The 26,630-nt window shown below is 49.1% G+C and overlaps 2 protein-coding genes and 1 long non-coding RNA gene across 4 annotated transcripts in view; 2 read left to right on the top strand and 1 right to left on the bottom strand.

Annotated features, from left to right (window-relative positions):
• The first annotated feature begins 5,303 nt into the window (after positions 1 to 5,303).
• On the top strand, positions 5,304 to 5,818 carry LOC135387370 (uncharacterized). Its single transcript, XR_010421071.1, has 3 exons — positions 5,304 to 5,463; positions 5,551 to 5,647; positions 5,708 to 5,818. It is a non-coding gene; the product is annotated as an uncharacterized LOC135387370 (long non-coding RNA).
• A 3,315-nt stretch (positions 5,819 to 9,133) lies between these two features.
• Positions 9,134 to 26,630, top strand: part of LOC135388659 (protein madd-4-like) — a 247,901-nt gene continuing 230,404 nt past the window's right edge. For both annotated transcript variants that reach the window (XM_064618353.1, XM_064618352.1), the window contains exon 1: positions 9,134 to 9,212. The gene's annotated coding sequence lies outside the window, so the exon portion shown is untranslated. The remainder of the gene's footprint in view (positions 9,213 to 26,630) is intronic.
• LOC135389693 (uncharacterized) lies at positions 16,102 to 16,689 on the bottom strand. Its single transcript, XM_064619727.1, has one exon. The coding sequence runs from the start codon at positions 16,687 to 16,689 to the stop codon at positions 16,102 to 16,104; it is 588 nt and encodes a 195-aa protein (XP_064475797.1).

Here is a 26,630-nt window from a genome sequence, read left to right as displayed (position 1 = left end):
TCAATCTTGCTACACAGTGCTCTCCGTCATTACAAACTACATATAATATAATATAATAAAACATATAAACACATATTAAACTTGTAGATAATTTTTGCATCGTCCATGACGTGGACATCTTTCACGTACCTTTGGTGGATGTTATAAACTCTTTTGTTTTATGTGTTTTTCTCTGTTTTTTTTTGTGTGTGTGCTGTTTGCTGTTTTGGTGCACCATTACCCCACACAGTTTGTTGTTCATGACCACTGGAAAAATAGAATACCTCAATTACCTTAGATTATAAATACACTAATCGTCACTATGTAGCGTTCACCGCGCAGCAACAATGGAGCGGAGTCAGACCCGCGCGCTGTCCACGTGCGACCGGCGTGAGCGTGCTGTCGTCTTATTAGACCGGAAGGGCGAAGTTTGCGATGTTTGTAGTTCAGAACTTGGAACTCACCCCAAGTTAGTTTGGAAAAGTTATCTAAGAAAGGAACGAGTTCCACAAAAAGTTACTGGAGCTCAAAGGCAACGAGTTAAGTTAAAAGTTACCGAAAAGAGTAGCTTATTTACAGTAACGAGCTACCCCCAACACTGATAAATGCTGACAGACACCTTTGGGTATAGCCAAAGCAAGAATGGAAAGCTCCATGCACGCAAATAACTTGTCATACAAAGCTGTTCATAGGTGTGTAATGTCATTATTCTTCCATCACCTAATCATGTATCATACTAACCAATGTGCCGCGGGGGTAGTGAACCAGAAATGAAGTGACAAATTTCCTCACTCATTGTCACTGCTTGTACTTATTGTTGCTGTTGTATTCATTTCGCTAGTTTTTTTATTGAATTGCTACAAGGATTTACAAAAAAATTACAGTGCATGTTTTTTCGTTTCTCCTACGACAGCGGGAATCATTATTATATTCCGGGACGCTTTTATTCTTGCAGGGTAAGATGGTGCAAAATGAGGCACACATTTGCAATTCAGCATCGATTTTTATTTGTACGTTTACTTAGAAAAATCATCATAGGAGTGTTCTTCGGGGTCTCGAGCTCCCCACCTGTAAATGTGAAAGCAGTAGACTAAATCTAACACAAACATGTGCTGCGAAATTCTAAAGTCAAAATCGTCACATCTTGCTCAGACCTTCGGGGGTAAGATTAGCAACCCATAAAATGGACCGTACCAATAAAATCTAGGAGTGGAAACAAGCAAAGTGAACGCCATAATACTCAACACAGTCTCCATACTCTGCATGTGGTGCGCTGATCTTTCGCATGCATTGCTACTCCGTTGCAGGGGTGGATCCAGACCCTCGGTTTGGGGGGGAGAGGCGGTTTCTTTGTCGGAGCGCGTAGTGGGGGAGGGGGGAGAGGGAAATCCAATGTATAAACTGACGTTTTGGGGGGGCGATCGCCCCCCCCCCCCTGGATCCGCCACTGGTCTGTTGTGACTTGTGGCGCACATGGCAATAGCTTTCCAGGCCGCTTGTGTTTTGCTATGTCGGCTCGTCATATTTCCCTTTGCAAAGTCTGTTTGTTTCTCGTATGTTTGAAAGATCCCAGGCAATAAGTCAAAAAGAAATACCTCAGGAAGAAGCGTAACGTTACGTATGGCCGGTGCACGCCCTTACTTAAATAATCGTGACTGAACAACGCACAAGCAAGACAGGGCCCATTACAAGCTTCTGTGGTCATTGTCTTGTTAGTGCGCTGTACAGTCATGATACCAACTAGGCCAATATCTTCCATCTTGTTACCTAAATACCTTTTCTCCTCAAAACCAGCAAAAACCAGAGCATGGTATACAAATCTAGCGCGATAAATAAACAAGTAGAGTTGGAACTTTGAGATACCAAACTTGCAAACCGGCGCTGTACTCATCAACGGAAAACGAACTGTAGAAATCCACGCTGTTTTGGCTAGTCTTCATCCTTCTTCACCCTCTCATCCTATAGCCTGCGTCTCATTGTGCTTCACCTAATACCCTTGTCATACGTAAACGCGGTTCGCCGCCCTCACACGGCCGATCGAACGGAGGTTACGCCGCTAACTGCGGTCATGGGAAACCGAGCTTGGCAACTTCGGTTTCGCGAGGTAGCCAGGGTTTCGAGATTACGATCTCCCGACGTCAATACGCGTGTAATGACATTTCCCGAAATAATCATGTGCGTGCCGTGTATCTAATGGCTATTAAGGTTTTCGTTTACCATTACGCCCTTTTCTTTTCATTATATACAGCGTAATCAAAATACACCTAGTGCTTGTGTCACAATCACGTGGTCACTGCTAAAATATCACAAAGGGCCGTGTGACAACAACAAACCGTGAAAGATGATGAAAGATGAAAGTCACTGAAAAGGTTAGCCAGCTGTAGGGCTCGAACCCACATCTTCTCGATTACCGGTCCAGGGCTCTACCAATTGAGCTAAGCTAACACGCCTTCTCAGCCACAAACCGTGGTTCGCGACAACCGCGGTTTTGTCGGGAGATGGGCGGTTAAGCGTTACCGAGGTTAAGACTGCCCGTGTGACAAAGGTATTATTCTAACACAATCAGTTTTTATACTTGTGATGTCAGTTATGACTGACGCAAGGCAGCACACAGACAGCTTATGGTGACGGCGTAGTTTCACAGCTTGTTGTTTGTAAATCCAACACAACAAGTTACAAATACTACAGAGCTGCTGGATTTTCCCATCCATTATCATTAATTTATTTGTTATTGTTGTTGTTGCTACAGAAAACACGTAATATTTGTTAATTTGCAAGCAAACCAGAGGTCAAACGGCTCGGATCGACGTCTGGTGGGACAGAGTCCCCAATTCGTCATGCAACAGTGATCTATGTTCCCGAATCTTGACTGACTTGCTGCTCCTGATGGCTATGCAGCCGACACGTATAGTCAACTTTTTAGACCCAGTGTTGTCCACCTGCAATGTAGTTTTGCCGTCGTACTTGACGAGAAATGTGCAGTATGGTGACCACTTCGACACATTGTTGCCCGTAATTTTTCAATTTTAATTTAAATAAACTACGAGCACACTTGTGACGAAATTTGTGACACAGTAGTATTGAGGGCTCTTGCTATCGACTAGATACATCTCGATTGATTGATTTGTAAAAGAAAAAATTGAGATGTTGGTCCGAACTCCCAAGCCACGCGGGACTGGCTACTCCGGGACGCGTTATTTAGGACTCGTTATATGTAAAACAAATGAAGGAAAAGGAGGGCGGGGAAAAGAAGAAAGGAAAACTATACAAATCTATACATATTGAAATGGAATAGATGAAGGCATAACCACAGAACTTTGCGCCAGGCAACAGTGCAGGAGAGTTCAAGTGCGAAAATCACAATGCACAAAAAACAAAGAGTGTCACAGGGTGCCAAAGAGGTCCGTCGAGACGAGGAATTGCATAAGGGCACACATGGCAAGTATGAGCTGATTTCCCCCAGTCCCAAGTCCCCCGTCTCATTTCTCTACGCCATTTCCCCCGTGTTTCAATTCCCCCTGTCAATTCCCCCGTCCCCTGCCACTATTTCTGGTGCGTTTCAAAAAGGAAAGGAATACTTTGCAGGGTGTCAATTTAACGGCTGATCCGTCGGTATCTAGTCAAGTGATGCCATAAATTGTCCGGCATACGGGCCCTTTTGGCGGTACTCAGCATTCCATGAGCACCCTTCCGAGAAATATCTAACAAAACCACCAGTCATATGAAGGGACCTCAGTTCGCCATAGAGATCCCCAAGATTAACAGAGGAAATGACTTTTCCATGCCTGGATCAGCACATGTACAGCCTACAACACCGCAATAAGAGTGGTGCATTCGTCTGGATACGTTCAAGGTGCTACGGAAACGACTGTACCAGAGCCGTAGCGACGGGGGTGCGAGAGGGGCAGCCGCCCCGGGCGCCCTCTCGAGAGAGGGCGCCGAACGGCAGGCCCTGGCAGGTTGGTTGGACAGGATAAAGCGGGAACGAAGAAAATTTGAATATACGATCTCGGCAGTGCAAATAAGCGTTTTCATTTCTTTGCTTGCAGGACTTCTGACGGCAGTGGGTGAGGGGGGGGGGGGGGAGGGGGCTTCAGATTTACTCTGCCCTGGGCGCAAACTTGCCTCGCTACGGCTCTGGGCCGCACAACCAGACTGCGATGATTAGCACCCGGATGTTTAGACACGAAAAATATTGGTTTTATTCGCCTATAAAAGGCAGAAAAAACCCATTCTAATGAATCACATATTAGAGCAGATTTTTTGGTGCTATGGGCTATACGAATGCGGAAAGCAGAGAAAGGACGTTGAGGAAAAAAATAATAGGGAGAGATTGAATTCCTCAGACGAAAGGAAAGGAGAAAGGAGTGGCAGTGATGGCACATGGAACCAGCTCCGGTAACGCGTGTTCTTGGAGACTGGGAGGTCCGCGGTTCGAATCCGCGGGCCGGCTGTGCCGTCTGGGGTTTTTCCTGGGTTTCCCTCAGATGTGTAATAGGCGTATGCCGGCACGGTTCCCCTGAAGTCGGCCCATGGACGCAGCTATCCTCCCCCCGAGCGGATTCCGCTCGGTCTTCCACTTCACCCTTTCCTCTCCTCCTCTCCACCAGCTTTCCCTTCCCGAGAAACATGCCGCCTAATCAGGCAGGCAGACCTCTCAGGTTCCTCCCAACGACACTCCTCCTCCTCCTCCTCCATGGCACATGAAAGATAAAGATCGAAATCCCCACGTCACCCTCTCCTCCCTTCAATTACGGTCGCACTTTTATTATCATGTAGTCGGGAGCATCATCAAGTACTTGTTACATGACACCTGTAGAGAACTAGAAGCCTCGAACATAATGCTTTTAACGGCGGGTTACGCGTTCCATCAAACGCTATATTGATAGTAACGAGCGAGTGACTGATCTCCAATAAAACCCCCAAGCTTGACCAGCAGTTTCGTCAAAAGCGCGCTTTCAAGCAATAAATGAATCCCACCACAAATTGACAAATTGGACAACAAAATTCAGCATTTTTGCGGCATATGGACCTGACACGCATTAGCCTCGGCATTTTAAAATAGAAGGTTGAAAGAATGTTTAGCCTCTCAAACAATTCTTCCGTTGCAACCTTTATGTGTCACTGCACTAAGGCGGGGGAAATGCGACGGGTGAATAGGTGGTGTCGGTTTCGCGGATTAGTGACGTCAGCGCTCAGTCGTCTGCTACTTCCGTCGTCTACTGCTGCTGTCAGTTGTAGCACCACGTTGTATTTGGCAGCTGTTATTCATCGTTTGCGGACGCAAAAAGACGCTTCGAAATGGGTGGATGCTGTGCTTTAAGTGTACAACTAGCACTACAAAAGGCCATCGCATGTTCCGCGTTCCCTGGAACGCAGAAAGACAGAAGCAATGGGCGGTTGCAATCAACCGACTGGGCAAGGACGGCAAGCTTTGGATGCCATCGCTCAACAGCCGGCTCTGTAGCGAGCACTTCATCAGCGGTAACTGGCATACTTCAAGATCTGCCTGTGCATGACTAGGCATTGTGGACAGCATATATGTTGTACGTGATACGACTTACACATTAGGATCTAGCAGCGACGACCCAGCAAACGTGGACTACGTACCGAGCATTTTCCGCCACAGCCAGAAGCTGAGCGAGAAATGCGAAAAGGCGATTGAGAGGTAAGTTTGCCTTGTTGCCGTGGTGTGCAAGATGGTGTCTTACTGGTATGAATATGACAGCCACAAACGCCGATGCCGCGTCGCTGAAAAACGGAGCATCGCTGCGGCGGCCGCCCCTGAACCAACCGCTTTGGAACAACAACATCCCGCAGAGGATGGAACAGAAGTGGACATGGACGTTGGTTAGTTTTCTTCAGTAACTAGTCAAGTGCATTCACGCTTTTGACACAATACAGATACGACGCTGTCAGATCTGACGACAAACCACGTTGTGGACGCAGAAGTGCAAACTGCTCCGTGTGGAGCGCTATGCACCTCCTGCAACATTCTACAAAAGAGTATAAAGGGAACCGTGTGCCCTTGATCAGCTGTCAGGGCAGTAAATACAAAGAGCATGTGTTTCGATAACGCCTTCCAGATGTTAAAATATTGTTCCAACATCGAACAGACGCGTTGTACTTGCTACAAACTTGCTGGGGAAATAAAATGTAAGCTGCTTTTTGCAGACCTTGTTTAACGTTCATTTTCTGTGCCGTTCCGGCCCTGTACTTCAATATTTCGCTGCAGGCTAGCGAAACATACTGCAGTGTCTGACCATCACTCTAAAATGAGCAATCGCCTCAACTGGTTTCATACTTCACGTCCGGTAACATGCATGCAGAGCGAACGAGATACACGCATGCGATTTAAACTTCGCCGCTGCACATCGTTTAAAGTTTATTTCCTTCAAAATGTGTCGCTACATGTGTCCATGCTCACAAAATACGGCTAATTTTGCCACATTCTAACGGAATACCTCGTAAGTGATTATCGTTGGCCAGGGATTTCACGTATACGAAACGGAGAGCCGCTGAAACTTCGACCCGGAAGTGCTTCCTCCTCTCACCTTTCCTCCTCGTCTGTCCGGGGGAATTGTGACGGGGGAGTTTAAATCAGGGGAATCGTGCACTACCCCATCTTCTGAGATTGCATCTCTACTGATTCACGTTCAAATAATTGGGAGCAGATTTACACGTACGCTCTTAAAAATGAACCGCATAGCACGCTCCAAGCCAACCATAATCTCGAATGATATCGTTATATGCCCTTATTTGTTGAAAACGGGAGGCGTACGCCATTTCTGTGACAATTATGAACAGCATAAGTGTCACAAAAAGGCGTACGCCTCTCGTTTTCAACAAATCAGGGCAGATAACGATATCATTCGAGATGATGGTTGGCTAGGAGCGTGCTATGCAGTGAAGTTCATTTTTAAGAGTGTAAGGCTTACGTTCAACTCACGCACACACATCGCGTGTTTGTGCGGCCAATACATAAAGGGCATCGGAATTATGAGCCGCGGACGGGCACAGCTCTAACACATAACACGATCCGCTGTTCCACTTCATTGACACGCAATCTCTATTTGTTGAATTTCATAACAGAGCGCAATCGATTGCACCTTTGACATTTTCAGTATTACTCAACGCTGCAAACAAAAGTGCGTGCACATTAAAAGAACAAAAGACAGATAGACGAATTACGTTGCTGCAGACACGCAAACAGCCGCGCGTGTCAAGTTAATCTTCGTGTGAAATACAACATCTTGTCGAAACGACATGGAATATGCAAAGAAAGAGAAAGCACTGCGGAACGGGACGTCGCTTGGGGGCGCAGAGTAAATTGGAACGGACACACGAGTATGTGGGGGAGAAATGAATTGAACGAGGGCTCGTTTTGAAATAACAAGGTTGCCAGAAAGAGACGCAAGAAACAACGGGAGACATTTTTATGGGCACTGTTTATGATAGTGTCGCAAACAAGGGCACGGGAAAATGTTTCACTGCATGGGCTCTGTGTTATCGGTGGGAAACGCGGAAGATACCTCGGTGGGAATATGTTGGCGCACAGGGAAATTGCTAAATGGATGATAATGAACATAAAAAGGTTTTCTGTATGGGAGATACAAACTATATTCTGGAGAATTCGTGCATGGCAACAAAATACTGGGTCATGGGCCTGGAGAACTGTAACATAGGGTTTGTGAAAACATGAACGCCTGGTTGGTTTTGTTTGGTGTAAGAAAAAATAAAATGGACAATGTGGTGTTCACGAAGACACCATGCGATCGTCGTGATTGAGATTGTAGTCTACTGTCTGAGATGAGTCCGGTAGTGCAGGGTCTTCAATGAATGGACCGTCATCATCATCTCTGGGACGCTTGTGCAGGGGCTGGGGAGGTCCCACATCGCTTGAAATGTCCCCAGAGCCAGTTGCTGGGGATAGCTGAGGATAACTGGAGTACGTGGAATGATACAGATATAATGGAACTGTTTGTAGTGTACGCAGATTTACAGTAAATCTACAGAGCGGAGGACCGGCGTGCCTCTCCACCGAACACTTCGCCGTCGCTCTTCTTTTTTTTTTTTTCAATCACTGTACACCCATCAGCTTAGTGTCTGTAGAAAACTGTACGAACGCTTGCAGGGCTTGGAATTGTTTGATCGGGGATGTAGGATCCACGACCTTCGTTGCATCAAAATATCGGCTGTTCAGTCGGACCAAGGTGGCCTGGAGATGCTGCCGCTGCTGCTGATATCGTCGACAGGACTCTATGACACGTGCAGCGTCCTCTACAGACCCACACATGCGGCAGTTAGGGGAGTCTACCTTGCTAGATCTATGTATAGTACCAGTAATGATACTACTGATACTAATGACACTACTATGTATAGCAATCGTTCGCATGAAAGCTTCTTCCGTGTATAGTCATGAGCAGTTTCAGGGCTTGGGGGGGCATTAGAAAACATTAGAAAAAAGAAACGGAAGAAAAAGAAAAATATTACGTAGGGAGGTTTATGCTTGTTTAGCCTTGTTAACGCTCCTGTGCTGGAGATACCTATATGCGAACGTCAACGTACAGATACGTAGAATCTTCATTACACGCAAGTGGCTATAACAACGTTGGACAGTACGACAGACTCGATCTGTTATAATTAGGGTTCTGCGTTTTCGATTTTCATCGAAAAACACCGAATACAGAGGAACCATGACAGATAAATTGCTGCACATGCCCAGCTTAAGATTCCAACATGCCTACTTGTCTAGCAGGCTTTCCTCTATTGCTCTTCTTTTCCTGGTATTTGCTATGGTTGGATGACCTGCGACCACATTGAGTGTTCCAGGGTCAATCCTCTTGTCCCGAATCGGGTGCGCTGGTCGGAATCTCATTCTTCTGCCATTGTAGGTGCCCCACCTCGCTTGTGAACCTTTTAGGGACGTGACGTCAAGTAGAATCTCGGTCACCGGCCTTTAGCTATTTAGTGGAGAGGTCACGACAGTACATACACCTCCACTTTCCACGTACGGCGGTCCTGTCTTTCCGCGGCACCCGAGATGGGAAGGAAAAGGGCCTCGAACTACGTTTGCGAAAATCAAGATTTTGAACTCTCAGGCAAAGAAGATGTTGTATGCAAGTTTTGTCACGTGACAGTTAATGTGGGCTGTGGAAGAGGTGCGGCGCGCATATCGGAGCACGTGCAATCGCGGCGACTCGTGTATCTGAAGAACCCTCGTAACGAACAAGGTAAGCAAACGCCTCCCGGTCATTTCTTGCAGCACAGAACTGGTACTTCGTAAAACTGGTACTGGTAAAACTGGTAATTCGCATTGGTTGTTGCTGTTATGAGTGCGTTAGACGCGCACAGTACTGAAATTGCATTGTAATTGCTATTCGCGGATAACTGTCGGGCAAACTATGTACACGCAAGGAAAAACATCGAAAAGCATACGCCGAATCCGCCCAAAAATAAACATCGAAAACGCGGAAGCCTAGTTATACTATTAGAGCAACGTCAGTACAAGGCGGTCTCTTTATACTTAATCTAGGAAACGTGGCTTTGAAGTAGCATAACAACAACAAGAGATAAATTGATTGATTGATTGATTGTGATAAACAGAAATTGGTGATGATGAATGGGGAAATTGAAGTAGCATAACTATTAACTGAACTCCGGCAAATTTGAGTGTTACAGTGTTACGTGCATGATATAGTTCCGCTCACAAGAACGGCAAGGTGAAAATGGTGATGATGATGGTGAATATGCAGTGATGTGCAAGTTCCTTCGAAAATGTAACTATTGCAGCCAGCTTGTGAAAACAGTATCCGAGCCACATAGTTCTTTCTTTTTAAATCGACCTTGTTATAGCTACATGTAGCAAGTTAAAATAACTTAGTTACTTTGCAGTTACTATTTAAGAAAACGAAAACCCCGTAACTGCAACACACAGAAACAATTCATTTTAGCACCCGTACTATGGTCAACTGCAATTACGTTGCTGTAGCTGTTGTTCGAAGCCGTCGTCGCTAAGCTGCCATTCGCTTCAGTTCAAACACATATCCCTTCCCACGCTAAAAGTAGTTAAACAGGGGATGCTGTATAGCATTAACATTGGTTATTTTATTATTCTTACGTTCAAAAGAGCTACAAAATGGCGTTTGAGAACTGACACACGAAAAAAAAAAAAAGCATTCCGAGTAGCTATGCAATCTTTGGTACTCGCAGCTGAAATACAGCGATAGCTGTGTCGCTACGCATTGTGGGCAGACTTTAACACGATGCTTTCTCTGTGTTTGAGAGTTCGTAACATATAATCAGGGCCGGTGCTAGGGGAGTGCGGGGCCTGAGGCAAAGGCACATCGCGGGGCCTGTTTCACAGGCCCCGCTAGGCCTCGCGGTCTAGGCGGTCACGTTACTCGCCCCCCCCCCCTTATCGCCGGCCCTGCATATAATATGTTAATATATCAAACGCATTGCGATTCGAACCCTGTTCAGATGTTTAGGAATCTTCATAATCTTTTCTGAACAAGTTCGTATTACAAGTACACAAGACAAGGACCTTCACTAAGGAGCTTCCTCGGCGGAGCCATCCTGGCGAAAGGCCTGTCCCTGTCGTCTTGTGCTTTCCACTCCCGCAAGCTATATCACAACACCTCACGTTGATCCACCCCATCGTCCCCTGCCACTTTTTCTTTTCATTTTTTGCTTCTTTTTTCTCTTTTGGGAATAGCAAGTCGGCCTTGGCCTATCTGACCTTTCCCCCTTTCCTGTATCTTTAATAAACATATCCCCCCCCCCTTCACGTGATACCCAACGTCGCGTCACGCTACCTTCGCAGCGCGCTTGTTCGGTGGCTCACCGCACCGCGATAATGCAGCCAGCACAAGCCAGAGAGGAGGAAAGCGACATCAGGATACCAGGGAGGAAGCGCACGGCACATGTGCTTTCTCTGGCTTGGGCGGTAAACAGCTTTCACCGTGCTCCCCCTGCTAGATGGCGCTGCACTTTCAATATGGCGGCGTCCACGAGAAAACAGTGTATACACAGCTGTCGCTGTAAAATTTGGCACAACCTGAGCAAGTTAATTACAGTGACATCTCACTGCTACTTTTACCAAAAGTGGTAAATAGTTACAGTTAAAAGTTACGTTTATCATAGTTTACTACCCAAGGCTGGTAATCTTATTCTAAGTTCCATGCCACTCTGTAACAAAGGAACAGAAGGGGAGTGAGCAAGCGAGATCGTGGATTGAGGCGTTTCCTTGAGTTTGAGGAATGATTATAGGAGATACATACAACGAAGAAAAAACACGACACGACACTCAAGTATGTAGTATCGGCGAAGAGAACCGCGAAGAGATAATAGCAACCCTCGGTTTATTCTTTTGTTCATTGACCGAACAAATACTGTGAAAGAATCAATGTGAGGACTTGATATTGATAACGTTACGAGTTTGAGGTCTGATAGGAATCCCAGGATAGCAGAGGCATACTTGACATGGCACTGGAGGCACGTGCGTTCCACGCAGGACATAGGTTAGGTGCATGCAGGGATCGCTCATATTGAAAAACGGGAGGTAATTGTACAGTTCCTTCGAAGAAAAAGAGGAAATATCAGCCAAGTACAAGATCGAGTTGCTTTTCTATTGAAGGAAAAGGAAGAAGAATGGGAAGACGCCAAAGAAGAAGAAAAGAAGATGAAGAAGAAGAAGTACGATGTCATTGGTGGTCCGTCAGTGATGCAGAGAATTCGTCACTTCATTCTGGGAGGTACCCGGGCTTGAATCCCGGTGCCAGCTGCGCTGTCTGGGGTTTTCCCTGGGTTTTCTTCAGACGCTTTCAGACATATGTCGGCACAGTTCCCTTGGAAGTTGGCTCAGGACGCACATTCCCCCAGGGCGTTAGTCGTGATATTGCCCACGTCTGTGAGGCCGACAACGGCGAGCCCTTCCACCACCACCACCACCACCACCACCACCACTGTCACTTACGTCAAAAGAGCCCCAGGTGGTCGAAATTAGCCGCCCGAAATCGTACGCTGCGGTGTCCTTACGTTCTTCTGTGGTCCTTACGTGTAACATCACGGCACCATTATTATTTTTATTACGTCCACACTTACGTGATCATGCAGCACGTCGCCACACTAGGCTAACACACCTTATAAGTGTAAATCTACTCCAATTACCTTACGTGATCCACTTTTATACAAAACGTCTGTGTCACTCAGGAAGTGGAGTGTGGGGCGTACCGTTACAGGACCGGGTATTGTCGGGAATGGGCCGGCCCATTCCCGACAATACCCGGTCCTGTAACGGTACGCCCCACAGTGCAGTACGCTGTGCAGTCCGAGGATGTGCAGTCATTATGAAGCGAGGGGGGCAAAGGAGATACAACGAAACATGCGAATACTAAGGCGCATGAGCCAAGTAGAAAGCCAAGATTCAATAGGCCTCGAATCATTTTGTACGGGAAGGAGATCTGTTACAGAGTACAGTATACAACGCAGCCACCACCGGAAAGAACAAAGATGTTAGTCCAATAACTAGAGTCATTCCGTACACCAGGAATAATAGAGGACCAGGGACCGGAGTCCGAGGAACGGTTGTTAGCAACGGTCTATACTGCGCATCTCGCAGGCTTATCTCTCTCGCTTGCTTTCTTACTATACACGTGCATTTTCAATGCAAATCCGTCGCTAGCACCAGTATTATTCATTTACCAGTACCATCGTTTGCTGCAGAGATGCAGAATGATGAGCTGTACGCTGTACGGTGATATGCTTGACATGTCGGCGATAACAAACATAACCGGCTTTGTCAGTCACCATGTGGTAACCGAATAACAGGCGCCGGAGCAGCTGGCGTGTTTGTGTCGTCCATGTTATGTAGCCTGCATCGGCTAATTCTCGTTGTTCAGCTCGATGATTGGTAAGTTGACCATAAATTGTGGTGGTTTTACGACATTACTTGGCTCTGTTGGTCTTTGCCATAGTCAATGGATTGTCAACAGTTTATCTTTTGTCAACGTCTGCCGCCGCGACGTGCCAGCGACGGCATTGCGATAGTTTTCACTGGATTGTGTCTGGCAAGGTATCGGCAAGAACACCCCCAGCACAATGACTAACAAAGTTGATAATCGAAGCGATGGGTGAATTAGTGATCAGAGCGATGCGGCGATCGTTTTGAAGCGTGAACTGAAGCAACGCTAAAAGCATGGTCCGCACCAGGGTTGCGGAATGGGGTCTCTCATTCCGTTCCAATTCCATTCCGAGGAATGGAGATTTTCGATAATTCCATTCCTTTCAATTCCTCGGAATGAAAACGTATGGTCAGTTCCCACTCCTGGAATGGCTTGGCAACCCAATTCCATTCCATTAATTCCCTCAATAAAAGAAGAGGATCGGTAACCATACTGGCAGGTCTAGCAGTGCTAGAGGAGATTGACATTACCAAGCACGGAAAAAGCACAAAGACAAGGTTATTTCACTCTTGACCGTGTGCATGTGCAGTGCAAAAGGTGCGAGGGCAGATACCAGCACGTTGAAACCAAAACTGCCACCGGGGCAGCCAGACCATTCCATTCCCATTCCTAGGACAGTTTCCGCCATTCCATTCCATTCCGGGCTCCGCTAAATCTAGAATGATTCCCACTCCTGAGTGGCAACTCCGCAAACCTTCCTTCCGTCAGCGTCTCTGTGTGACGGACGGATGGGTTTCCAATTCACGTCAGCACTTTTTCGACGTTGCGTTACGAGAAACAACTTCCAGCCGACTACATGAAGTGAAGTAGAAGAAGATAAGAGTGCGCGGTGGCATGGTTACCGGGGCAACGACCGCCATTTCTTGCGTCGCTCCGTCCAAAAATTGGACTCGGCGAACCTATGCGTCAGTCGCTTTCGAAGGGTCTTGCGTCGGTTCGCAGACGGACGCAACGCTGACGTTTACATTGACGTCAGAGCCAGTTCTCACTTGGCAACGCCGGACGCGGCGTCGTGAGCGGGGGGGGGGGGGGAGGAGGAGGAGGAGTGTCGTTGGGAGGAACCCGAGAGGTCTGCCTGCCTGATTAGGCGGCATGTTTCTCGGGAAGGGAAAGATGGTGGAGAGGAGGAAAGGGTGAAGTGGAAGATAGCTGATAGCGAGATAGCTGCGTCCATGGGCCGACTTCAGGGGAACTGTGCCGGCATACGCCTATTACACATCTGAGGGAAACCCAGGAAAAACCCCAGACGGCACAGCCGGCCCGCGGATTCGAACCGCGGACCTCCCAGTCTCCAAGCGCACGCGTTACCGCTGCGCCACCGGAGCTGGTGTTTTGAGCGGGCGGCGGAACTAGACGCGCATTTCCGGAGTCGGGATAGGAGAGACGTCGAGCCAAAAAAAAAACTCTCATGCCAAGCTTCTTTCACGACGTCAGCGAGAGCTGCCGAGAACGACAGCTGGCGACCAATTAGGTGACACAGAAAGGCCACGCCTCCTGATTTTTCGTCTGCTTTGGACGACGGAATGCCACTGTGGTGGGTACATGAAAATCGTGCGCGCTGACGGGGCTGCCGAAATGCGCTTCTACTTCCGCCGCCCGTTCGCGACGTCGCGTCGGGCGTCGTCAAGTGAGAACTGGCCCTTACACTGACGTTTACGCTGTGTTTACATTCATTGCCGCCACACGACCAGAGCAACAGTAACAATAATCACGATAAGGAACGCGCTATAAAAAAAAAGAAGACACGGACAGAACAGCGTTCAACTGGCAACGGAAGTTTATGTTCACAATCCATCTACTCCGGAATGTCGCGCGATACAAAAGCGAGCTCGGGCGGGGACAGGTTGACCGATTTTTGGCTAACGTTGTTTGGGGACTTCTCAATGAGTGTGGCCATCTCAATCTCACGGCGTAACCTTGAGCCATGCCTTGAACGGTGTCTGTAGACCAATGTTCGTTTAATGTATCTGATAAACCTGATAAATCTGATAAAAGAAAAAGCGGAAACAAACACTTCTTCCGCTATTTGGTGACTCTAGTCGTTCCGAGTGAAAAATAGAAGACGACGTTTCTTTAAACCAACCGCTGTACCTAGTGGCATCAAGATGACGTGAGCGGCTGGTCGGCTCGTTGCGGGCATTGCCACCGTTGCGCACGATCGCGACTATTAAAATCAAATTCTGCGATATTTATACACCTGTTGAATGAATCACTTCGCATGGCGCATTTTAATAGGCAGGTTAATTGATTGGCTTGAAAAAACTGTAGTATTGAAGTGCCTTCTGAGCTCCTAGCAGGTACACGTTAGTAAGGATAAGTAGTCGTCCTTATAGAACGAATCACGGTGGTGCGAATGATATAAAGAGCGTGGCAGGCTTCGCCGGCTTTCTGCAGCTCCTGTAAGGGATGGAAAAATATAAACTTTTTGTATACTTTAGTACTTTGGTAATATTTGAAGGGGGAAGCTAGTGAAGTGTATAGAAGAGACAGTGTCAAACATTTAGGAGTCTGTTTTAACAATGATACCTGTAAACGTATCTTTATTCGCGATGTATTAATTATCGTGAATTTCGTGACCGCTAAAAAATCGTGAATAACTGTAAGAACATAGCTCGACGTTTATTCCGCGGAAGGAAAAAGCCCCAGAATCTGAAATTAAGCACTCGCGAAGAACTTCGCAAATGAGAGATTGCGCGATTCGCGAAAATTAATACATCGCGAATAAAAATACGTTTACAGTGTGTCCTGGACTGATCATCGGTTACAAGTGTGCTCTAGGCTACGAAGGGGGGGTATGTTTATTAGAACAAAGAAGAAGAAAATGGAGAGGAAAGGTCAACGAAACGGCATGTAGGCTTGCTATTTATCGAAAAAAAAAAGAAGAAAGAAAATTAAATAAAAGTAAAATAAAAAGGGAACAAAAGAATTTGGAAGTTAAGGATAAACTAGCAAAAGGTGAAAGCAAGATGCGATAGATTAAAGACAAAGATGACTTTAGAAAAGTTGTCGCGTCGTGACGAAAGGAGTCGAGGACAGGCAGCAGGAAGAATAGCCAGATTACTGGGCAAGAGCGCGACTTAATGAACGCGGGTGGAAGAATGATGATGCGTGCCCGATGAGCTTGACTGGTCACGGGGGGCGTGACCTAGCATCGTCGTCAGCTACAGCCCCCCCCTGGACCGTAAGCCGGCGAGGAATGAGACGGACAGAAGGTGCCGGGTGCCCAATGCACCGAACGTGGCGGATGGACCGGTACAGGCGGGCAGGGGGACGAGGCGCGAGAAAGTTCGGGCACCGGAGTGATGGCAGGCAAAAAGGCAGGCTTCACACGGTCCACCGAGACAACTTCGAGCCGATGAGGAAGCCTAATGGTGATGGTCTTCGCTTGACGAGAGTGGACGGGAAAAGGGCCGTCGTAAGGGGGTTGGAGCGGTTTACGAACCGCGTCGTGCCGCAGAAACACATGCGTTGCGGAATGAAGAGCCGGATGAATGAAGACGGGACGGGACGAAGGGGACCGTGTGGGCGGCGGCCGCAAGTCAGCACAGTACGACCGCAGGCGTGCGGCGTAGTCAAGAAGGTCAGGAGCGGGTTGGGCAAGAGTTGCATGGTCAAAGAATTCTCCTGGTAGTCTTAACGGCGCGCCATGTACGAGCTCAGCAGGTGAGACAGGCGCGTCTGTCTTGATGGCAGGCCTGACGCCAAGGAGGGGGTAGACGTTCCACCCAGCGGTTGGGGTCGTCATGTGCGCGCAGGGCGGTCCTCAGAGTGCGGTGGAGCCGTTCCACGAGGCCATTGGCGCAAGGGTGATAAGCCGTCGCCTGTCGATGTTGGGAACCGAGAAAACGGCACATATCTACGAACAGATGGGAGGTGAAGTGGCGGCCTCTGTCGGTGGTAATTATAGCGGCTAAAGGGTCTAGGCGTACCTGAACCTGAACCTGAACCTGAGCGGGCGCGCCGAAGCGGGCCACCCAAGTGTAGAGGAAGACGCGCACCACCGTGTCAGCAGTTATGTCGGCGATGGGAATGGCCTCCGGCCAGCGGGTGAAACGGTCAATGCAGGTCAAAAGGTAGGCTTTGCCGGCAGATGGGGGAAAGGGACCCACCAGGTCCAGATGAACATGACGGAAACGAGCATCGGGTGTAGGGAACGGTGAGGGAGGCGAAAGTGCGTGGAGCTGAATTCTTGGTGGTGGTGGTGGTGGCGATAGGGCTTGCCGTTGTCGGCCTCACGTATGTGGGCAACGTCACGACTGACGCCCTGGGGGAATGTGCGTCCTGGGCCGACTTCTAAGGGAACTGTGCCGACATATGTCTGAAAGCGTCTGAGGAAAACCCAGGAAAAACCCCAGACAGCACAGCCGGCACCGGGATTCGAACCCGGGTACCTCCCAGTCTCGACGTGACATGGCCAGCACGCTAACCACTGAGCCACGGGAGCTGAATTCTTGAGCGTTGACAGGCCAAACATAAGCGGGCCCAATAGCGGACGTCTCGGGTCATCGAGGTCCAGACAAAGCGAGTCGCAACGAGCTTTTGCGTGGCCTTGATTCCTGGGTGGTGCATGGAGTGAAAGACGTCGAAGATGTGTCGTCGAAAATCTTGTGGAATGAAGGGGCGTGGGCTGCCGGTGGAAACGTCGCATACCAAATGGTGAGGCGTTCCAGGGAAGGGAATTTTGTGGATGGACAGCGATTGAGGGCAGGCAATGAGGTCTTGGATGGCAGCATCGTGGTCTTGAGCTTGCGCAATTGAAGCGTAGTCGACAGTGGTCGGGAACGTGATGGCGGAAATCCGTGCCCGTGAGAGAGCGTCCGCTGCGACGTTGCGGGATGAGGGTAATGCTTACGAGTGTGAGAGGTGAGGGCAATGACATGAGTTTACAGGCTGTTCATGAGACCTGTGTCGCTGAGGAACGTGAAAACTGCTTTTCTCACAGACCGCTGTGTGGGATGCCGTACTGGGCCGAGCAGAGTGGCCAAAGAAAAGCCCGTGCACCGCAGCTCGAGTATAGGCGTCGTCTCAGCGTGGCTCGAGGGGTGTCGAATCTGCTGCAGTCGAGAAGAAGATGTGGAACATCAGCTTCAACAGCCCAAGTGGGGCATTTGGGCGAGTAGAGAGGACTCATTTTATAGAGAAGCAGTGGTGTCCTGGCGAAATTAAGTCGTAGTCCGTGCAGAATGAACGCTTTTCGACGCGAGCAGTGGTGTGTGGCAACGAAATCCGTCGACGGGTCGATGGACCGGAGATGATCGTGTAATTGGACAACGCCCTCTCGAAACTGCCGCTGTGGCGGATTCGGCGTGTCCGTAATCGACATGCTGAGTCTGAAAGTGTTAATGGACAGTTATTGACGGGGACGTCCCCATATGCCCGACGTGCTAAGGCGTCTGCGCGGGTGTTTCCATGCTGGCCGGTGCGACGGGTACCCATTGGAAACACAGGCTATGACCCGAGGATAGAAGCCGCCGGTTGTATGTTGCGACTATCATGGTGTCTAGGCCACAGATTGGTTCGATATGGTTGAACGCGGTCAATGTGGCGAAGAGCTCGGACTCGGTAGATGACGTTTCGTTGGGGAGTGTCTGCGCCACTTCAGGGTGTTCATGTGGGACGTAAAAAGCTGCTGTTGAACCGCCTTGAGACACTGATCCATCGGTGTACACAGGGAGTCGTTGAGGGAAAGCTGAGCTGAAGTGCTCCAGCGTAAGTTGATGAGCAACAACGGGAGGCACAGAGTTTTTCTTCAGAAGACCAGGAATGTGGTCACATACAGGAGGACTGCGAAGAGTCCACATTTGCGGAGCATAGGAACGCACTGATGGTGTGGTGGGGAGCAATAGTTTCAGGTGGTCAACAGCGCTGCCAAAGCTAGAGTCCGGACAGTCAATATCGATTAGCCGAAGATAATGGTAGGAGTGCTGTGCGAGGTAACGCGCATACATTCGAAGTGTTTCCACATCCCGTAAGACGCCTGCTGGCGTTTCGCGTGCCTCTGCCAGGAGAGGGTAAGTCTCTGTCGTCCTGGGAACTCCCAAACAGACGCGGAGGCTTCGGGCCTGAATATTGAGAAGCTCACGCTCTCCGGATACGCTGACTCCATGTAGAATAGGCAGGCTGTACCGTAATGTGCCCAGAATCAACGCTGTGTGCACGTGACGGAGGTCAGTGCATGAAGGGCCCCACGACGATTCAGCAATGCAACGTAGAGCATTTACAAAACCGCTTGTCTTGGTGGCTATTGTTTTTTACGTGCCGCAGATGTCGTCTGCGTACAGAGTGAAGGACTGAAGAAGGATTTCCAATGTATTATGAGGGCTACGTAATGTTACTCCACCAAGCATCAGAACTATACTTCAGAGTTTGGGATACAGTGTCTTTCGATATGGCATTACAGAATTCAGCCACTGCAATGAAGCACGGATAAATAAGTTTAACTACGTGCTAAAAGGCCGCTTGAAAAGCATGGTGTAGGGTAGGAGAGTTGTCGCACTCGCTACTTAAAGAAAAGGAAGCAGAGAGCTGAGCCATTTTTCCGCTGTTTGTTAGCAGCACGGGCGACCACTAACTGAAGAAACCTTCATTGTCACGGAAAGTGTGGCAAGGTGCACACAGCACAAGTCTCGTTTCTGTCACAATAAGTAAAATTTTCCGTTCTTGCAATTTTCAAATTTTTCACGACACATATGAAAGCTAATGCACGAGTTCATAGTGTTTATCAGCTTTCGGACATGTTTTCACGGATTTTCAGCGGAATACTCTCCAGAGTTAAGTCCACTGCTGAGGTAAAGTCATTGCGGGTGTCATGTAAGTGTCAGTTGTCCCATACCAGGCGGGTTAAGTTGTCACGTGCTCCAACTATATCCACGAGAAAGTGCTTCAGTTGCTTTTTTAGCACATCTTAGAGATCGTGTAAGACTTTAGTGCCGCTTTTTACATTTACAATGCTGGTCTGCCAGCCAGTAATGCCTAGCTTGCATGAATCCTGTACAGCTAGGACAGACGTGGAAATATAAAATGTAATGCTTAAGATAATAGGTTCTTCTCTGCTCGGCTAGTTTGTTTTCTATGTGCACTTCCAATGGTATTTCATTCGGTACACCTCCACAATAGAGATTACGAGAAAATGAAGCTGAGACAACCTGCCCCAGCCTGTGTGACAACTTGCCCCGCTAAGCGTATTGTCACACTTGACGACCTCCGCGCAAATGTCTTTTATAAACTGTTTTTGGAAGCCAGCTTTAGTTTAATATGTGCGTTTTGTTGCCAAAAGATCGCAATAAAATCCAGTCTTGGTTTCATCAAACTGACGAACGTACTTTCGTCACAGCAAAGTTAGAAGTAAATACTGTGACAACTGTCCCCGGTCTCCCCTACTACACTTCCTGGTGACACTGACTTGTTTGCCTTTGTACAACTTCCACGAGTCGAAAATTTGTTCAGGTACACTGTTGTGTTAAAACACTTATATTCTGATGCGTTCAAAATCCTTAATGTGATGAAACGACCTGCTAGAAAATTGGGTAGTCGATTTGTAGTTACTCCCTGATTCGGTATGGAGCCTACTGCCGTATGCAGATTCTATGTTCCGGCCATTTTTAATACCCTACCAGATGAACCGTGTATTATCCAGTCACGACTTCGTTTAAAACACCACATCAGAGCTCTCTTTTAAAAACATAGTTTTTAGTGTGGTAGTGAGAGACAGGTATTGTGAGTGACAGGCCTCTCTCTATTACAATTTAGTGTACTAATCTATCGGGAACTGTGTGCTGTATAATTTTCACTCTACGCATGCACCTTAAGGATGCACTTTTCATTCGGTTGCACCATCTGTAACTATGCTCTCAATCACTGCTGAGTGCTGACGCCAGGCCCAGTGTTATAATTACAAGTCCTCGGGTGGTGGTGGTGATGGTGAAAGGGCTTGCCGTTGTTGGCCTCACGTATGTGGGCAACGTCACGACTGACGCCCTGGGGAAATGTGCGTCCTGGGCCGACTTCTAGGGGAACTGTGCCGACATATGTCCTCGGACTTAGGCGGGCCTGTATGTATTGTATGTAACTGAATTGACTGAGAATCAAATCAAATCAAATCAAAGAGCACTGTAGAGTTCATGCCTGGGATTATTCAAATGCACATTCTTACAATTCCATAATATAACAATAAAAAAGAAAAGAAAAGATCGAAGCCTCGCTTGCTTTATACGAAGCGTCTGCTACGTCTGCTACACTCCATGTTTTTTTACTAGTATTGCTTGCGCCCTCCTGCACTAGACTCAACTTTTAACATTCCTTCGTTGTTGACTCCATAATATGCGAAAGAAGCGGACTCCGGGCCGGCTGTCTCCAAGAGAAGGGTTAGGTCAAAACCAAAGTTCTGTATTGTGCATACTACCAGCGGCAGTGGCGCACACTGGCGGCAGCTGGGTTAAGCTCTGAAAGCTCCACGCTCCACGCTCGGATGCGCAGGTTGTGCGTACCGTAGCGACATCCGAAGCATATAAACAGTTTCGTCGTTATCATTTTCATTACATTGTAACTGGTTGATACAGACGCTCACGGGCATGAACGCGCAAGGAAAAAATCACAATCGGAATTTTCTGGCATGTGTGACGCGAAGTGTTCAAATACAACAGGTCACTAGAACAGATGAACAACAACAACAACTTTATTTTCGGTTTGGGAGTTTCATCGCAACAGGCGATACTCTACCCCAGTGCTAGAACAGATGAAAATTTAAGCAGATTGCCGCTTGTCCGGATTTCACCCGAAGAGTTTGGAAATTCAAGGTTTGCGTTTGGTTTCCGGGCGAAGGTGTAATCCGGGCATAAAATGTTCGGAAATTGGCAAAGTCGGAGGAAAAACTTTACGAGTTTTTCGTTTGCGTCATCGTCGCCAAAGAGTGAGCGATAGCTAATATGAGCAATCAAAGCTACGTTGAGCCAAATGAAGATACTGCGGACAACCTCCATCTTTTATTAGAACCCTCCGTACCCAGCGCTCAGCTTTCAAGTCTAAAGAATTTGATACGGTACCTCACAATCCACTTCATCCCATCCAAGACGAAACATAAAAAAAAAAAAAAGAAACAGGAGGGAGGTGTGGGAGGACCCAACAACAACGGCAGAGCGCTCTCCGTCCACTCTGTCCCTCTCTCCCCGGAGCCTCTGCTAAAAGGGTTTTTAAGCCTAGAGAGCGTTCCGTGTGCACGTGATGTGTGCACGTTGCGTGTGCAAAGCGCCTCTAGGCAACGCCACCTAGATAGAGAAAGCCTGCGCATTGCCTCCTCTCCCTCTTTCAATTCACAGTCAGAATTCGTCTGCTACTGCGATTCACCGTTCTGCGAATTCAAGGACCCGCAAATGCTTGCAGCTCACCTGGAACCGGCAGACCTAAATCTTTAGATAAATAGTGCAAGACGCTTTCCAGAAAATCAGTTTGAGAAAGTCAGATTGAGAGCTCTTTGCGGGGACGTTCAATCACAACTCGTAGACGACGGTGGTTCTTCTCCATGGCCAGGACCTCTGAAAGCATGTTCGTGGTTGGCTACGGCCGTTGAAGACACCATCCTGATTGGCTGACTCTTAATTATTACGTCACGTCGACGAGCGCGCAGGCTTTCTGTATCTAGGTGGTGTTGCTCTAGGCCTCTGGGTGTCACTGAATGTTCTTTTCCGATAGAGCCGTCTTCCGATCCGGCTGTCTGATCCCAACTGGAGAGGAGTAGTGAGCGCGAGAAGCGCTCGGATTGGTGGGAAGGAGCGCGGAAACGCCACACTGGCCACACTCCGCAAAAGGAGATGTCCCGTAGCCCTAGCTTGGCTAACCTCTCTTACAACTCATAATAAAGAAAGAAAGAATAAAAGTAAACAGGATCGCGCTCCATGCGCTCCCGAGCCGATACTTAACGCGCCCATAGTTTGAGATAGTTCGCACAGCGCTGTGCAGAATGCAAATGAAACTGACTGGACCAATAAAAATGCGACGTTGCATTCCAGCCGGCCAAACAGGGGCCTTTCTGCTTGTCCCGCCTTTCGGCGTGTCCTGACTACCATCGACTTTCACTGGTTTTCCGCCTAACGCTCAGTTATTTGAAGTCTGAAAGAACTCCTTCCTTCCTCCCTCCATCATCTTCACATAATGTTCCACGTGCAATGGGGTAGGATACCGCACCACCGTGGTGAAACACCCCATCTCATCGTCATCATGTATTGTTGTTGTTGAAGTCTGAAATAACTAGGTCAACTTTTGGTCACTGTTTTGGTGGAGAGCTTCCCGCGAGTTGATTGGATAGCTTTGTACCACCAGTAGCGGCAAGCATCACCCCCCCCCCCCCCCCCACCGTGTTCCGTATTTACGGACGGAAAAGGCGGCCACCCTACTCGCTGGGACAAACTTCTTGTCGTAAAGACATGAGTGCGCAGTGTTTTTCACCTTCTTACATGGGCGTTTTTTCCAAGCGGGAAGTGCTTCCAGGTGCGTGTGTGTGGGGGGGGGGGGGGGAGCTTTTCACTTCTTTTCCTGGAGACGGACGCTGCGGTCTGTGCGTGTTTTCAGAGGCTCATATTTTTACGACATCTGGGAAAAATCAGACGGCCTATGAATAAAGGGTGCACAATTTTCACAGGTGACCTTGAATCTCCAGGGGAGGGGGAGGGGAGAGCAAGGCCCCCTTTCCCCTCCTCTCGGTACACTTATGCCTTCTGGATATGACGCCTTTTGGAAACACAGCGCACCCCTCGCTGCTGCATCTAGTGGTCTCGGAGCTGAAATCCAGTGTCCTGTCCGCACGTTACCTCGAACTGGTCGGACGCTATTCCACAGGTTTCCTTTGAATGTCCCGTACACGGGCGCCAATTCCTCCATAAAATTGGGAGTCAGTGAACTGTACACTTTGTGCAACCGTGGAAGACACTGAGCACATTCTTGTCCATTGTTCCAAATATGCATCTTGAAGGGCCACTATGAATATATTCTGATCAGTGTGAAATCTTCTTTCGACTGATGGAACAACCGAAACTTTGACATCGTAAAAGTGCTGGGTACTTCGCCACCCGACAAGAGGGACGCTGCATTGCCAGCGCTTGTGACTTTTATACATAGTAGTACATTGGGACCAGTGCCGTGTATTAAAAGGGAGTCTTGCCATTAGGTGGAGCCTAAAAAAGAGGCTTGACCTGCCAATGAAACTTAGGCGCGTTTCATTGGTTGCCGTTCTCTATGAGGGCCGCCATGACACCAGAATTTCTCCAAAAATGGAGGATAGCTAGTGTGGCGGCATTGCCAACGCCATCACATCAAGGAGCGAATAATAAATAGCCTTGCCTCGGTCAGCCCAAGCTCTCGCTCTGACCTGGCAATTCCACCGCCATGTTGTTGCCTGGTCTCGTTAGTGTTCAGTAGCACTACAGTGGTGACCCGAACAATACCTGACGGACCTGGACGCAGCACGAGGTGAGGGCCTGTGTAGGGCGGTTGCAGCGGCTTCCGTACAGCGTCACAGCACACAGAGGCGTGTGTGCAGGAGGCAAGGCCGGGATGCTGGAAGACCGAGGGCAAACGCGAGGGCCGAGATGTTGCTGGACGAAGGGCGGCCGTAGTACGGCGGAGCCGCGAAACGTAGGTAGTTGGTGAGAGAGCAGTGCTGCCTGGCAACGGGCAAATGAGATCTCCGGGGAGGCGTAGGGACGTGCCGTATACCATCTCGGCGACGGCGCAGCCCATGTCAGCTTTCAAGGTGGAACGGATCCCCAGGAGCGCGACCGGTATGACTTCTGGCCAGGGTGTTTCAGGAGCAGCCCGGAGGGCAACCTTGAGCTGTCGGTGGAAGCGCTCAACGAGGCCGTTTGACGCCGGGTGGTAGGCAATCGTTCGAATCCGCTTGCAGCCCAGTGTGTTGACGAGTCTAGAGAAGAGGGCGGACTCGAACTGGGGACCTCGGTCTGACGTGATGATAGAGGGTACATCGAAGCGCGACACCCAGGTGTTCAAGAGGGCGGTTGCAACAGTGGATGCAGTGGCGTCGGGTACCGGTACAGCCTCAGGCCAACGGGTGAAGCGGTCAATGACGGTGAAGATATAACGACAGCCGGATGATATTGGGAGTGGTCCCACCAAGTCGATGTGGATATGAGCGAAGCTGCTGTCTGGCGCGGGGAACTGAGAAGGATGAAGGAGGGTGTGCCTGTGAACCTTGGTCCGCTGACACGGAATGCAGGCTTGAACCCAGTGCTTGATGTCCTTGTTCATGAGGGGCCAGACGTAGCGCCGAGAAATGAGTTCTTGAGTTGCGCGTATGCCAGGATGGGATAATGAATGATAGCCCGAGAAGACTTCTCGTCGAAGTGCCGCCGGTACAAATGGGCGGGGTCGACCTTGTGACGTGTCGCACGCGACCGGATGTGTAGCGCCTGGCAGGTCGACATCCTCCTTAGGTTAAGGAAGACGTCGGGTCACTTCTGAAAGATGCGAATTCTTGATCGGATGATTGGGCCTGGGCCAGTGCGTCGAGGAGTGAAGACTGACAGGTTGGCCCAATGAAGTTGACGCGACTGAGAGCGTCCGCGACCACATTATCTGCACCACTGATGTGCTGAACGTCTGTGGTGAACTCCGAGATGAATGCGAGGTGGCGGGTCTCACGAGGGGTGTAGCTTGTGCTGCACGAAGAAAATGCGTAGACGAGGGGCTTATGATCGGTGAATACAGTGAATTGTCGGCCCTCCAAGAAATGGCGAAAGCGCTTGACGGTGAGATATATGGCCAGGAGCTCGCGACCGAAGGCACTGTAGCGAGTCTCCTGGGGCTTCATCATGCGTGAAAAGAATGCTAGAGGGCGCCAAGCACCAGAGATACGTTGTTGGAGGACGGCGCCGACAGCTGTGATGGATGTATCGACCATGATGGACGTTGGCACGTCGTGTTGAGGATGGAATAGAAGGGACGACGAAGCGATTTCCTGTTTGATTGCCTGGAAGGCAGCTGCCACTTCAGGGGTCCAAACCAGCACAGAGTGTTTCGAGCGCTTGGTGGCGAGCAGCCGTCGCCGAGATGGTATACGGCATGTCCCTACGCCTCCCCAGAGATCTCATTTGCCCGTTGCCAGGCAGCACTGCTCTCTCACCAGTTGACTACGTTTCGCGGCTCCGTCGTACTATGGCCGCCCTTCGTCCAGCAACATCTCGGCCCTCGCGTGTGCCCTCGGCCTTCCAGCATCCCGACCTTGCCCACACACGTCTTTGCGCGCTGTGACGCTGTACGGAAGCCTCTGCAACCGCCCTACACAGGCCCTCGCCTCGTGCTGGGCCGTTCACCCAACTTTTACACCATTCAGCTGAACGGCCGCGAGGACACTGTTGCCTTAGAACGGCTTAAGCCGGCATACGTCGACGCTGTACCACCGTTGCCGCCCTCCTTCTCCGTAGGGCTACTCCACGACTCATCCTCCACGGTCCGCTCACTACTCCGGCTGCTCTTTCCCCACCGTCTCCCCGACTCAGACCGCCCCGACAAGTCACTTGGGCTCCCAAGCTCGTTTCTATACGCCAGCTTCCAGCGCTTGGGTAGGGGGGAGGCCCTGTGGCGGCATTGCCAGCGCTACCACATCAAGGCGCGAATAATAAATAGCCTTGCCTCGGTCAGCCCGAGCTCTCGCTCTGACCTGGCAATTTCACCGCCATG

The sequence above is a fragment of the Ornithodoros turicata genome, chromosome 3, assembly GCF_037126465.1.
Source record: "Ornithodoros turicata isolate Travis chromosome 3, ASM3712646v1, whole genome shotgun sequence".
NCBI classification, from domain to species: domain Eukaryota; kingdom Metazoa; phylum Arthropoda; class Arachnida; order Ixodida; family Argasidae; genus Ornithodoros; species Ornithodoros turicata.
The sequence above is the reverse complement of the archived record's forward strand: the minus strand, read 5'-3'. Positions and strand labels throughout refer to the sequence as shown.

Excerpts from the sequence above, each read along its gene's own strand:
- LOC135389693 (XM_064619727.1), bottom strand. The coding sequence starts at position 16,689 with ATGACGACCCCAACCGCTGGGTGGAACGTCTACCCCCTCCTTGGCGTC.